This window comes from Rhipicephalus microplus, chromosome X (assembly GCF_043290135.1).
Source record: "Rhipicephalus microplus isolate Deutch F79 chromosome X, USDA_Rmic, whole genome shotgun sequence".
NCBI classification, from domain to species: domain Eukaryota; kingdom Metazoa; phylum Arthropoda; class Arachnida; order Ixodida; family Ixodidae; genus Rhipicephalus; species Rhipicephalus microplus.
In genome coordinates, this window is record NC_134710.1 from 313,607,195 (window position 1) to 313,620,537 (window position 13,343).

The 13,343-nt window shown below is 45.3% G+C and overlaps 1 protein-coding gene across 1 annotated transcript; it reads right to left on the reverse strand.

Annotated features, from left to right (window-relative positions):
• Positions 1 to 3,733: 3,733 nt before the first annotated feature.
• On the reverse strand, positions 3,734 to 8,992 carry LOC119186316 (uncharacterized). The gene is made up of 4 exons (XM_075876652.1): positions 8,737 to 8,992; positions 7,602 to 7,736; positions 5,058 to 5,297; positions 3,734 to 3,837 (listed from the first exon to the last, which is right to left on the reverse strand). The coding sequence occupies exons 1-4, from the start codon at positions 8,990 to 8,992 to the stop codon at positions 3,734 to 3,736; spliced, it is 735 nt and encodes a 244-aa protein (XP_075732767.1).
• Positions 8,993 to 13,343: the final 4,351 nt, after the last annotated feature.

The window sequence follows — 13,343 nt, forward strand, 5'->3', positions numbered from 1 at the left end:
CGTTCAGATAAGAGTCTTAGATTTCTTCAGAACTGGCGCGCAAGCAGATGCGTTTATAAATTGTCAATATAACAATGGTGCATTGAGATTTCTCACGAGATTAGTCTCCGCAAAATCTAGCTCCAGGTCCTATTTCTCACCGACTCCGCTGTCGCCAAGACTAGAAATATTCCTTCATAAAAATATTTGCGTTTGTCCTCCATAGTTCAGTGCCCCTAGAAACTGTTCCGTTGCTAAAAGGCACGAAAATGTACACGGGCATTCAACTCGCATTCGGCCTGTTTGCCCGCGTAGGAGCTGCTTCTTCAAAATATGTTTCAGATATGCTTACAGCAGCAAATGCGCGCCACCGTCTAGTAAAAAAAAAATAGCTATACTGCCCAGATAGTCACCAAACTTCGTGAACATGTTGTTTTATGAACGAGCAATCAAAACGAACTAAAATTTTTTTTCGAAAATCAGTATTTTATGCTAGCATCAATCTCAAATACTTTATCTGCGAACGTACATTTTAACGAACAAGAAGGTGACAACCCCGTCATGTATTCGCTGTGCGCCAATGAAACGACAACTGAGAAATCACGACATTTAAGTGCCATACGCGCCATTCTCTAAGCGCAGTAATTTATCTCCTCCTCAAATTAGTTTATATTGAACAAAGGTCATCTGATTTATTTTGTATGTCGGGTTGTTCTGCACGCTAACTGATTTTAATAACATTTGCGTGAGCAGACAGACGCTGCGCTTTGAATACATTGCTGCAAATGTCATGAGGCCCTACAGAAAACGGCATTTCAAAGCGGTATATTGTGCGTTCAGCAGTGCAGCCAAAATCTGCAACCAGGAAAGAAGCACCCTTGGTAAATTACTGCATCAATCGTATTTTTGGAGCGCGTAAAAAGAAGCGTAAAGTGATCTTAATTTGTCGACAGACAGTTTTAGTTGGGCGTGCGCAGCAGCCTTGCGAGCACAGGTTGGCATTACATTATCAGGCGCATTTATATATAGTTTCTGAGCGCACGTTGTCCGTGTTACGGAGACTCCGCCTCCAATTAAAATAGCATATTAAAGAGTTACCATGCATGCATGCAATTAGAACTATTTTCTCGGCGAGGGGGGTGGGCGACGGGGCCAGTATTCGGCTACGCCCCTGCACGTTACGCAAATACGGCACGCGAATATGGCATGCGATTGTGGTAACGCTTCTCCTCTCCGGCGCATTGTGCCTAAAGTGTGCCCTGCATTATGTTTGAGCGCAAAATAACGAGATACGCGAAGAGCGCTCATGTAGGATCTTATTAAAGTACCTAGCCCGATGGACAGAATCATCACAAATGCGCAGGCTGACAGGTAGCGAAAAGGCGTGACACCTTGAACAGTTGTTTTTTAAAAAAGCCTTCATGGTGTTCGGGTGCTTTTACTGGAGTTGAGAGCACCGAAAAATATACAGTGAGCGAGAGAGGGGTAGCAGTAACGTCCCGTACCGTATTTGCGTCCTGTATCTCAGTAACTTTCTAAAAGTGCATCTCGAATGCAGTAATACCGAACAATCAGCGCTCTCCGAGAGGCAGAGAGGAGGTGCCGCAATCACCGCCGCGGAGAGACAGGTGCCGACGCAATCGTGCGCCGTGGCGTGAGGACGCACAGCGTACACGAACGACGCAGCTTCAGAATGCTAACCGCATGATGCTTGGCGCATTCGACATGCCAGCCAATCGCAAAGCGCAGCATGAGTTACAGTTATATCTAGAAGAAAAAGTTGAATCTCATTTTCTGATTGTTAGTTTTCTCTGTTCTTCCAACTTGAAATCGCTGTTATTGCGCTAACACGATATTGCAATAAAGCCTTTTTTTGGCCTCATACCGCTTGCCTAGTCAACCAACGCTATATATCAACGTCAGTACCATTAAGGTTTCTCATTTCCTTAGCACGACCTCTCACTGTGTGAATCACCACGTTTTCTGTGCGGCATGCTCGCACTCACTGATGTTCGCATTCACGACTAGTCACATTCATAGGTATTCCCTCACATTTACGCCCCCCACTATATTGCCTGCATTCCAACAACGCGCCCATCACCGCACGCACAGGGACACACATGCGCGTCGTCTTATGCCGTGCTTAGACGACGATGGCACGAGCACCCAGCTGCTGGACCATGCAGATATGCGCCACGCGCTCGGGACTTCTCGTGGAAAGGAGGATGAAGAAGGCAGCTCAAGGTTCGACTGACGCGTATAGTTGTACGACCATAGTCAGGTTGAGTTGTGGGCACAGGATATTATATATATATATATATATAACCCGTAGGCACTCACTCAAGTTCATTCTCACTATTACTCAGCACACACGCCTGGCAAAGCCCGGTGGTGTGACGGACCATGCGCTTGGAATGGAAACGCGATACTCGGAGAGTGTGGCTGTAGGTGGTGAGGGTGGCGGAGAGAACGAGAGTGTTTCTGATTCTTGGTGAGTGCATCCGGTATACAATGCTTCTATGAGGCTCACGGTGGCGCCGGCACGATGATGCATTCCTTCGTAATGCGCATCTGCCAGCTCCTGCATCGTCACGTGGCGGGGCCCGTGGGCGTCTTTAAGCCATGGCAAGTAGTGTTTCTCCGGCGTCACCAAGAACCTCTGGCTGTCTGGATGCAGCCGCAATTTGTCACGAACGCCCTAGTTCTTACTGGGGCAGCCACGCGCTTCGAGTGTGGCGTTTTAGTAACTGAGCATTTCACAATAGGAATGAATATCCCTGCTGTGGCGGCTACCGTTTCGGTGGAGACGAAAATGCTGTAAGCCCGTGGGCACAGATTTGGGTGCACGTTAAAAAACCCCAGGTGGTATAATTCTCCAGAGCCCTTCACTTAGGAGTCTCTCATAATCACATGGTTGTTAGAGGACGTTAAACTCCAGATATTATTATTATTAGTAGTATTATTATTATTAGTATTATTACAGTAGGAAGGAAAGAAACCCGAACTGTGCGACATGTTCCTTCCTTGCTGTTTCGTACTTCTTTTCAGGTGGTTGTAGGTCTGGATTGCAATAAAAAGCCACTAGGATTCATCCGTGATGCAAACGAGAACCCTTATACTTCCTATTTATTGCCACAAAGATCAGAGCGTGCTGTGCGCAGTTGGCTGTGTAGTTCGTCTTTCGTTCCGCCCTTGTACGTTGATGCTAACTCACAGTGTTGATAGGCTCGGGAAGCGATGCATGCGATGTAGCACCAGAATGAGCCACCTACGTTACCACTATTGCACATCATATTAGAAAAGCTGTCTCTGTTCGTGGCGAGAAAAGTAAGAGAGAGAAAAAGAGGTTTATTTTAGAAAGGCAGAGAGGTTGGCCTGACCGATAGCGTGCTCTAGCCTGCTACTCTACACTGGGGGAGAGGAAAGGGGAGAAGAATTATTATTGAATGACGATGGTGAGATAGAGAGATGAGTATATAGAATTCTTTCTAGCTGAGAAAAATTTTATAGCTGCGCTTATAGTCTAGTCGCTTCCGAAAAGGTTAAAACCGCTCTTATGACCACAGTTGCACTGTTGGTGTCTGGCCAAGGGCCCAACATGGTCTCATCACTTAATAACATAATGCGATATCGTTCAGTTGAAAAAATCAGTGTTTGTCGTTCAAGTAAATACATCAAGTGTGTTTATAGGACCTATTATATGGCTTAGAAAAGCGAGCAAAGCAAAAGAAAGATGGTGTGAAAGCCGTCGCTATTACCTCTGCTCTGTAATGGAACTGTCGGGGGCCTCTGTAGTCACACTGCTGCGTTGTCCCTTCTTGGTCGTGACGTGTTCGCGCATGGCAAAACTCCCCGTACCTGGGTGGTTTTAGGTACGCGCAATTTCAGACCAGGTACCCAATGAGTATTCCAAATTTTGGCGCTGTATTGTTCCATGCAGAGTAATGACAGTGCAGCCAATATTGAAAGTGATGAAAAACAAGTGGCAATAAAGGGATGAAAGAAAGATTTACCAAGGTGAGAAGCATCACTATCGGCGCAACTGTTCCCGAAGGCATCCTATTATGTAAAGATATAAATATATTGTGATTTTCTTTCATTCTGTATATTAAGCATACTAAAATTTACCGTTCACGTTATTCATGCACGGAAAGAAATAAAGAGACCCTGAATTAATTTCTAGAATTGTTTACATACCCATTGACTTGAGGACAAGTATTTAGCGTGACATACGGATACAAGTGCTCCACCTAAAGTGCGAGATTTGTTATAAGGTTTTGAATGTGTGGATTACAAACTAATGATATTGTGTTTCCAGCCGTCTTAAGGCTTCACTCGTGCGACTGATGGCAGCTTCTGAGCATTTGTACCAGAAAAGAGAATGCTGAAAAATGCGAGGGAGTAAGGATTACTGCAATCGATTGAGAAGAAGATGAAGATGGCTTTCGTCTTCGAATCGTCTTGGGCGTGTACATGAGAGAACTTGCGAGTTTTTTAGGTAATTATATGTTTGTGAGAGACAGAGGCGACATGCGCACACGCGCCCGCAACAAATTAACTGTCACAAAACTATAGAGAGCTACATAGAATAGTGTGACTGGATGAAGGTATTTTATCAGCGTTAAACATGGAGCACAGTTTAACTTGGATGAATATATTGTTTCAACGTGCTACGTACACTATATATCACAATTCCAAAATCTTTTGGTCTACATACACGCAAATGCATAAAAGGCAATAGAACCCTCTTCCCCCTCTTCGGTGATGCCCCTAGCTGGCTTCTTTGATTGCTCCTTTTATTTTTATTATTATCTGGTGCGCTTTCTCTTATTGTGTTGCGTTGCTCCATCTTTTCACAAACTGCTGAAACTGTGCAAGCATGCTGGTCGGGCTAGTTATGGAAACATCTTCAGGCAGCGTAGGAGAAAGATATTGCTAGAACACACTGACAAAAGTTAAAGCCCATAACGTGAAGCTTTGTCTTCGCTTTCAGTGCTTTGTGTTTGGGTGAAATGATGTATGAGTGTTTTATACACTTATGCATACATGTAATTTTGGGAGGTAGCATATAGACATACCATGGCGTCGTGCCTTCGCTGCCGCAGTATGCTGTCTCTTCTTCTTTCGCGTCGTGATTTTCAGCTGGCGACTCGTTGAAGACCGCACACTGCGCTTGCGTGTCGTGCTCTTCAATAGGCGCCTCCGACGCCGCGGCGCAGCTCTGCCCACCTTGCGTGCTTTGATCGCTGACTTTCGGGAGGCGAACACGACGGTAGCACTCCTTTGTCGCCGTGAAACTGTAGCCTTCCTGCGAGCAGCTGCGGAGGACGCGTAGCATCCAAGGGTCATTACATTTGCCTCCATTGTCGCGGCCCATGCGTAATGTACTCGCGACCTATACACCCACCGCCGCTGGGTATTGCTACGAAGCGGCCGCAGGTGTAGATAGAGGCCTATAAGTTGCTGAGCGCCTGCGGGACTTACTGTTTCCGGAGTCGTATTATGAGACTTTCTTATATCTGAGCACTTTCACTCACAAGTCGGCGCCACGGCTCTCATGCTGTAATCGCAGCTATATAACCGATAGGTGTGTAATATTTGTAAGTGAGAGTGGTATATATGTGTATATGCGCTTCTGCCGGCAAAGTCAATAAATGCGTCCCAGAAGTGACGCTATAGTTAAAGGAAACGATCGAAAATGTGGTGCCTGCCTGGAGTTGCGAATGTGTAAATCGGTGGGTCGGCGAGTATTTTATTGTGAAATTGAGTATTGTTAACCAAGTTTTGCGCACCTCCACCACTTATGAGCAAGCGCATTATTGATTCAGGCTCGCACTAAATTACATTGATGATGACATGTAGAGATAACGAAGATGTACAAATGATTATGATATGTGCAAGGATGAAAAGACTTGTCGAGCTCATAATATCTGGACACTGGAGACACGTTCAAGCCGACGCGATGCCCAAGCGTATCGACAGCATGCTCGCGCGATATGTGCGCCGAGTGTTGGTGCAATACCGACAGAACGCTGCTGACGTGTAAATCCCACAGCGGTTGAGATAGGCCATGATGACGCATGTGTGAGTGTACTCCCCTATATCTTTCCATCCAGCTAATAACGATTGTGAAATGTACGATAGTCCGCGGTCAATACTCGCTCGTTCTATATTCCAATAGCGTGTTTTTTTATGCGCGTGACAATGATCGTCAGTCAGCACTGTATCTGTGATCTTTACTACGTCCTGTTGTCGGGCTGTTCTGCTTCGCTCTGTAGCAGCCAGCCTAGTTCAGCGCTCCCTTGTGCTCAACCTAAAGCTGCACGAAAGCTTGGTTACGGTTATGGATATGGCTATAGGTCGACAAAGCCGGTGCTTTTGTTGAACTCCGCCAAGTCGAGCGGGCTATTAGGACCCGCATGCTGGATTTCATGCCGAATGGTTGTGCCCCAGAGGACTTAGACGACAGCGCAGCTCTGGCCGACCGGTTCCCTCTCCACCATCTCTTGACGCCGCGAAGCTCTCGCTTAGTGGTACCCCGTCCTCAGACTCCTTCACCGGTGTCCCTATCCTTTTTTTTTCTTATCTTCACTACACACTCAATCCTTTTAACCCCTACTTATCCCTTTCCTTGGTGAGCCACTGCTGAGGTGTTGCACTTATATGGAGACAGTTGCTAGGATTACATTTCTCTTCTTTTCAATAATTTAAGAATCACTTCTCCCTAAAGCGCGCTATTAGCCACGCCTTGTTGAAGGGCCCATACAGGATAGACTACAGCGTTTCCAGGCTGTGGGACAACCGAAATAATTTTCATGTGCAATGATACGTGTACAGAATAAAATAACACTAGAAAACACACAATGTATCCTTCTTGATCAAGGGCGTGCTCCTTCCAGAAAGATTTTCCGGCTACGCCATGGAGCCTTGTCCGATCGCGACCCACGCTGAGAGATAGAAAGATTGTTCAATACAAGTTAAAGGCGCGCACTTCTAAGACAGGAAGCCCGGGCATGCGCACTAGCAAGCCTATTTGAAGCTTAGACCTTACGGTGCACTCTAAACAAAACACCGTCAGTTTACGTCACCCGCAACTCCGTTGCGCCTTATCACACCGGTGTCCTAACCCGCCACAGTGGTCGAAGTTATTTTGCTCGGCTGCTCACCCGCAGGTCGCAGCACCTAGTTCCGGCCACTGCAGCCGCATTTTCGACGGAGGTGAGAATACTTCAGGCTTGTGTACTTAGATTTAGGTTAGCGTTAAAAAACTCCGAATGCTTGAACCTTCCACAGGTCATGCATACACTATACACGGCGTCTCTTATATTCATATCGTGGCTTTCAAATGGTAAACCCCAATGACTCCAAACTAGGCCAGCGTCCTGAGTACGGCCTGGTGTCTACAAGGACGTTGTGTATATTGCGCAGGAGCAGTTGCTTCTCGCAAGCTGTTTGCGCCAGCATGTCGTTCTGAATATAGTTGGGGCGCATGCGCGGAAAAATGAGAGCGAAGCTGGTAGTGCCTTAGGCTAGACTGCTACTTGATACTGACCACGTATACAAGTAACCTATACTCTGTAGGTACGTACGTGCATTCATCGCATAAAGAGCATGCATACTACCTGTCATCGGCTCTGTCTTTTCCGGGCGTGCTGTGGACACCGTGACGTCGGAGTTCTCGCAGGCTAATACCTCCTGATCGTTGTCGAAGGCATCGGGAATCAGCTCCAGGTTGTTTCCTTTTTCGCCCTGACCCGCTGCACAGCCGCAGGAGTGCAGCATTTAGATGATCGTCACACTTGAGAAAAGTCTTCGAGGTGTCGCTGCGGTCTATATATATCTATACGTACTCGCGAGTGTGCTTTGTTTGCGCCCGATCAGAGTGAATAAATTCTCTTCCGCTAATGCTTTTGTCTCTCTCGCTCTCACACAGACCTGTATATATAATAAAATCTCACAGACAATGATGCCAAGGAAAGTATAGGGGAAGTAATAGGCAAAATTGTCGTGCAAGTGTGAAGAAAGTGGGTGAAAAGATAACTTGCCGTGGGCAGGAACCGAACAAATGACATTCGAATACTGCGTTCGATGCTCTACTACTGAGCTACCAAGGGGGCTATCCACCCTTAGCCACTTTAATGAGTAAATATGTAAATTTAAACGTGGGAGTGTCAGTCAGCGCCACCAGTAGCCATGGCGGCGAGCGTGGCACACTTTTTACGAGCCTGTTTGGCGTCATGTAGCATGTGAAGTTTACTACGAGCTGGCAGCTGACAAAGAGTTTCGTAAACAACCTAAAGGCACCAAGTCTGCCAGTACGAGACCCTCGTTAGTCAATAAGGGAAGGAAGTGTATACTTAAGAGCTCGTTTTTCCGTGTTTTGCACAAAAATAATGAAATCTAAGAGACAATAATGCCAAGGAAAGTGTAGGGGAGGTTATAATTCGAATTGTTAGGCAAATCTGAAAAAAGAGAATTGGGTCAAAAGATAACTTGGCATGGGCAGGAACCGAACCTGCGACCTTAGTTATTCAAAGGTCGCATATTCGGCGCCTGTCCACGGCAGGAACCGAATGAGAGAGCTGTCGAAACTAAAGAGAGAGCTGTAGAGAACTTCCTCTCGGATGTACTGTTGAACTTGAGGCATCAAATTGGTGTAGTAGGGGCCACTGCTTTTGCACTCCAAAGCCAAAATATCCGCTGTTTGCGTGAGAGCGCGACGTGTAGAAATTCGTTGCTTGGGCAGCTCATCAAAACTTTGACAGAGATGAATCATGACCGTGACAGTCTCCGGGTGTTTGGCCACAAGCATACGAAAAGCGTCGTCATCAATGCCTTCCATTATATGCTTTATTCTGTCAGCCTCCGTCATCCTCGCATCCACTCGTCTACAGAGGCCAATTTCATCTTCAATATAGCTCGTGAAGCTCTCACTATTTCGCTGAGATCGTCCCCGCAGACCAAGTTCAGCGTGAAATTTGGGCATAGCTGGACGACCAAAAAACTGGGTCATGGTCTCTTTGAGGACCGACCAGGTGGGGATGTCGGCTTGGTGGTTGGTGAACCATAGATTGGCCAATGTCAGGTAGAAGATGAGTTCAGTCAGCTTCGCAGGGTAAACCCACTTGTTAATTGCGCTGGCACGATCGTACTCTGCCAGCCAGTCCTCGAGATCATGATCTTCAGTGCCGTTGTAGACTGGTGGGTCACGCAGACGAAGTACACCAGGGCACATGACAGGCGGCGGCGTGGAAGAGGCTTGAGGGAGATCGACGCACTCGGTCACAGTGGAATGAGACGGTAGCTTACGGCTGCGGGGCTCAAGGAGGTTACCCAGCACGTTTCCACCAAATGCAACGAGCGAGTTCACGTATAAACACATGTTATTATTCATGCAGTGTTAGCCGGAACAAGCTGGTCAAGCTGGTTCTGGCAGGAAAGCGGCAAGCGCGAGCCCCATGGACGCCAACGTATTCTTTTACGCTGGCACAGAGCTGGCGCCACTACGCTCCGGTCATCATCATCATCATCATCATCATAATAATCATCATCATCATCATCATCATCAGCCTGACTACGTCCACTGCAGGACAAAGGCCTCTCCCATGTTCCGCCAGTTAACCCGGTCCTGTGCTTGCTGCTGCCAATTTATACCCGAAAACTTCTTGATCTCATCTGCCCACCTAACCTTCTGTCTCCCCCTAACCCGCTTTTCTTCTCTGGGAATCCAGTTAGTTACCCTTAATGACCAGCGGTTATCCTGTCTACGCGCTACATGCCCGGCCCATGCCCATTTCCTCTTCTTTATTTCAACTATGATATCCTTAACCCCCGTTTGTCCCCTAATCCACTCTGCTCTCTTCTTGTCTCTTAAGGTTACACCTACCATTTTTCTTTCCATTGCTCGCTGGGTCGTCCTCAATTTAAGCTGAACCCTCTTTGTAAGTCTCCAGGTTACTGCTCCGTAGCTAAGTACCGGCAAGATACAGCTGTTATATACCTTCCTCTTGAGGGATAGTGGCAATCTACCTGTCATAATTTGAGAGTGCTTGCCGAATGTGCTCCACCCCATTCTTATTCTTCTGGTTACTTCAATCTCGTGCTTAGGCTCTGCGGTTATTACCTGCCCTAAGTAGACATAGTCTTTTACAACTTCAAGTGCACTATTACCTATCTCGAAGCGCTGCTCCTTTCCGAGGTTGTTGTACATTACTTTCATTTTCTGCAGATTATTTTAAGACCCACCTTTCTGCTCTCCTTGTCTAACTCCGTAATCATGAGTTGCAATTCGTCCCCTGAGTTACTCAGCAATGCAATGTCATCGGCGAAGCGCAAGTTACTAAGGTATTCTCCATTAACTCTTATCCCTAACTGTTCCCATTCTAGGCTTCTGAAAACCTCCTGTGAACACGTGGTAAATAGCATTGGGGAGATTGTGTCCCCCTGCCTTACACCCTTCTTGATTGGTATTCTGCTGCTTTCTTTATGAAGCACTATGGTAGCAGTTGATCCCCTGTAGATTTCTTCGAGGATGTTTATATATACTTCATCTACGCCCTGATTTCGCAGTGTCTGCATGACAGCTGATATTTCTACTGAATCAAACGCCTTCTCGTAATCTATGAAGGCTGTGTATAGTGGTTGGTTATACTCTGAGCATTTCTCTATTACCTGATTGATAGTATGAATGTGGTCAATTGTTGAGTAGCCTGTTCTAAATCCTGCTTGTTCCTGTGGTTGATTGAATTCTAATGTTTTCTTTATTCTGTTAGCAATTACCTTTGTAAATAGCTTGTATACTACAGAGAGCAAGCTGATCGGCCTGTAATTCTTCAAGTCCTTGTCATCCCCTTTCTTATGTATTAAGATGATGTTAGCGTTCTTCCAAGACTCTAGTACCCTTCCCGTCAGGAGACACCTCGTAAACAGGGTGGCTAGTTTTTCTAACACAATCTGTCCTCCATCTTTCAGCAGGTCTGATATTACCTGATCCACACCAGCAGCTTTGCCTCTTTGCATGCTCTTCAAAGCTTTTCTGACTTCTTCTATCATTACTGGTGGGGTGTCATCTGGGTTACTGCTAGTTCTTATAGTATTAAGGTCGTAGTTGTCTCGGCTACTGTACAGATCTCTGTAAAACTCCTCCGCTATTTTAACTATCCTATCCATATTGGTAGTTATTTTGCCTCCTTTGTCCCTTAGTGCATACATCCGACTTTTGCCTATCCGAAGTTTCCTCTTCACTGCTTTGACGCTTCCTCCGTTTTTCAGAGCATGTTCAATTCTCTCCATGTTATACCTTCTTACATCGGATACCTTACGCCTATTAATCAACTTCGAAAGCTCTGCCAGTTTTATTTTGTCTGTTGTACTTGAGACTTTCATGATTTGACGCTTCTTAATTAGGTTCCAGTATATATATACATACATATATATATATATATATATATATATATATATATATATATATATATATATATATATATATATATATATATATATATATATATATATATATATATATATATATATATATAAGAGAAACAAGCGTATATTTAAGGGCTCTTTTTTCGTGTTTTACACAATATTATTGAGATCTAACAGAAAATGCCGGACCCTGCCCACGGCAAGTTATCTTTTCACCCACTTTTCTTTCTCCTCATTTACATTACAATTTGCCTAACTTCCCCTGTACCTTCCTTGGAATGATTGTCTGTTAGATCTCGTGTGTGTGTGTGTGTGTGTGTGTGTTCGTTGATTCATTCCATCTGGGACAGTGACGCGTGAACATTGTGGTTAACCTAACACTGTGCATGGCTGTAGCAGACACGCTTATTAACTGGACCGTCAAGGAGCGCGCCGTGTATATACCTTTAGCTGCAAGTGATATGATGACGCCCAATATGAAGCACACGCCCATGAGCACAGCCATCGAGGCCAGAAAGGTACTGCGGTTCGGTGGAGTTCCCAGCAGCCTCTGGAAGTCGAACCACAACTCTTCTCTGCGTGAGAGCAGTGATATTAACTTTATAGGTGACTGAGATTGTTACAGAGGCAACATCGTCGATCGTTGTATATGAATGCATTTTTAAAAGCGGCGTTGTTTACCGATCTAATCCTGTAGACCCCATGCATGAACTTATGAAGACCTGGCCAGTGAGAACTGGCATACTTCTCACAGAATATTTTACGCACTTCTTCCTTGCTAAATATGTAATTTCGGTCGCAGAACACATTTCGAAGGTTTTGTTCAGACGTACTAAGCTTTAGTCGCATGGTTATTGAACGTGCGCATTCTGACTGAAAGACTGGGCTACTTACCATGCCGCTAATAAAGCCGAGCCGTGAACTATAGAGTTAGCCGCTGTGAAATTCAGTTCACTACAAAAGTGAACATCGTCACTCACGTCAATAAACTGTGCGGTGCGTGGCAGAAAACCAAAGAGTAGAAGACAGGGCCCCGTGCTCAATTACAAAAATGTAGTTTTTATTCAACTATCTACATGTACAATGTCATGCACATGTTTCGAAAGCGTTAGTGCACGAGCAATAACTGTGAAAGCTGATAAACACTTGAAACAATGTACAAAATTTTCCTGCAGCGCAGTTTGCAGGTTCTATACGCTTTAATCGAAGACGGTGCCTATATTCGCCGCCGTATCGCTAGTGCGGAGAGTCATATATGTGATGCTCATAGATACGCGCTTGCCGGCCGGTGAAATTGAGGGCTTACATTTCTGATAGGATAAGGCTCCTTTCTGCTGTATGCAGTGTCAAAACTTAGGACACTATTTATAAGAACTAACGCACAACGATGCCAAGGAAAGTACAGAGGATGCTATTACTAGGCAGCAAATGAATATTCCGCACTCGCCGTCATGGCTAGTAGCGGCGCTGGCATAAACTCTCTCAAGTGGACGGGGGAGATGAGCACTGCTCTACCTCAATTGGTAGATCATCGTACGCGTGATTTGAAGGTCACAGGTTTGGTGTCTGCCAGAGACAAGTTCGCTTTTTCTTCACTTTCCCAACATTTACGTCATAAATACTGAATATAACATCCCATATACTTTCCTTGGCATATTCATATCTTTTCAGTTTACATAAATATCGTGTATAATAAAAAAAGGAGTCCTTACGTTACCAATTCTTTCCTTAAAACGTAGCACAGTTAAAAAGTAGTCTCTTTCAGCTTATGGGGTGAATGATATTTTTTTGTAATATTGGTTTGTTTCTGCGATGATATACCACATGCTTACGCGACTACTGTTTCAGAATAGCAATTGCGAATTCAAGTCAAAATGGCAATATTTTTACTTTTTAAATACCCCAATTCAAAAAGAAAGTACTGAATACGCGAATAA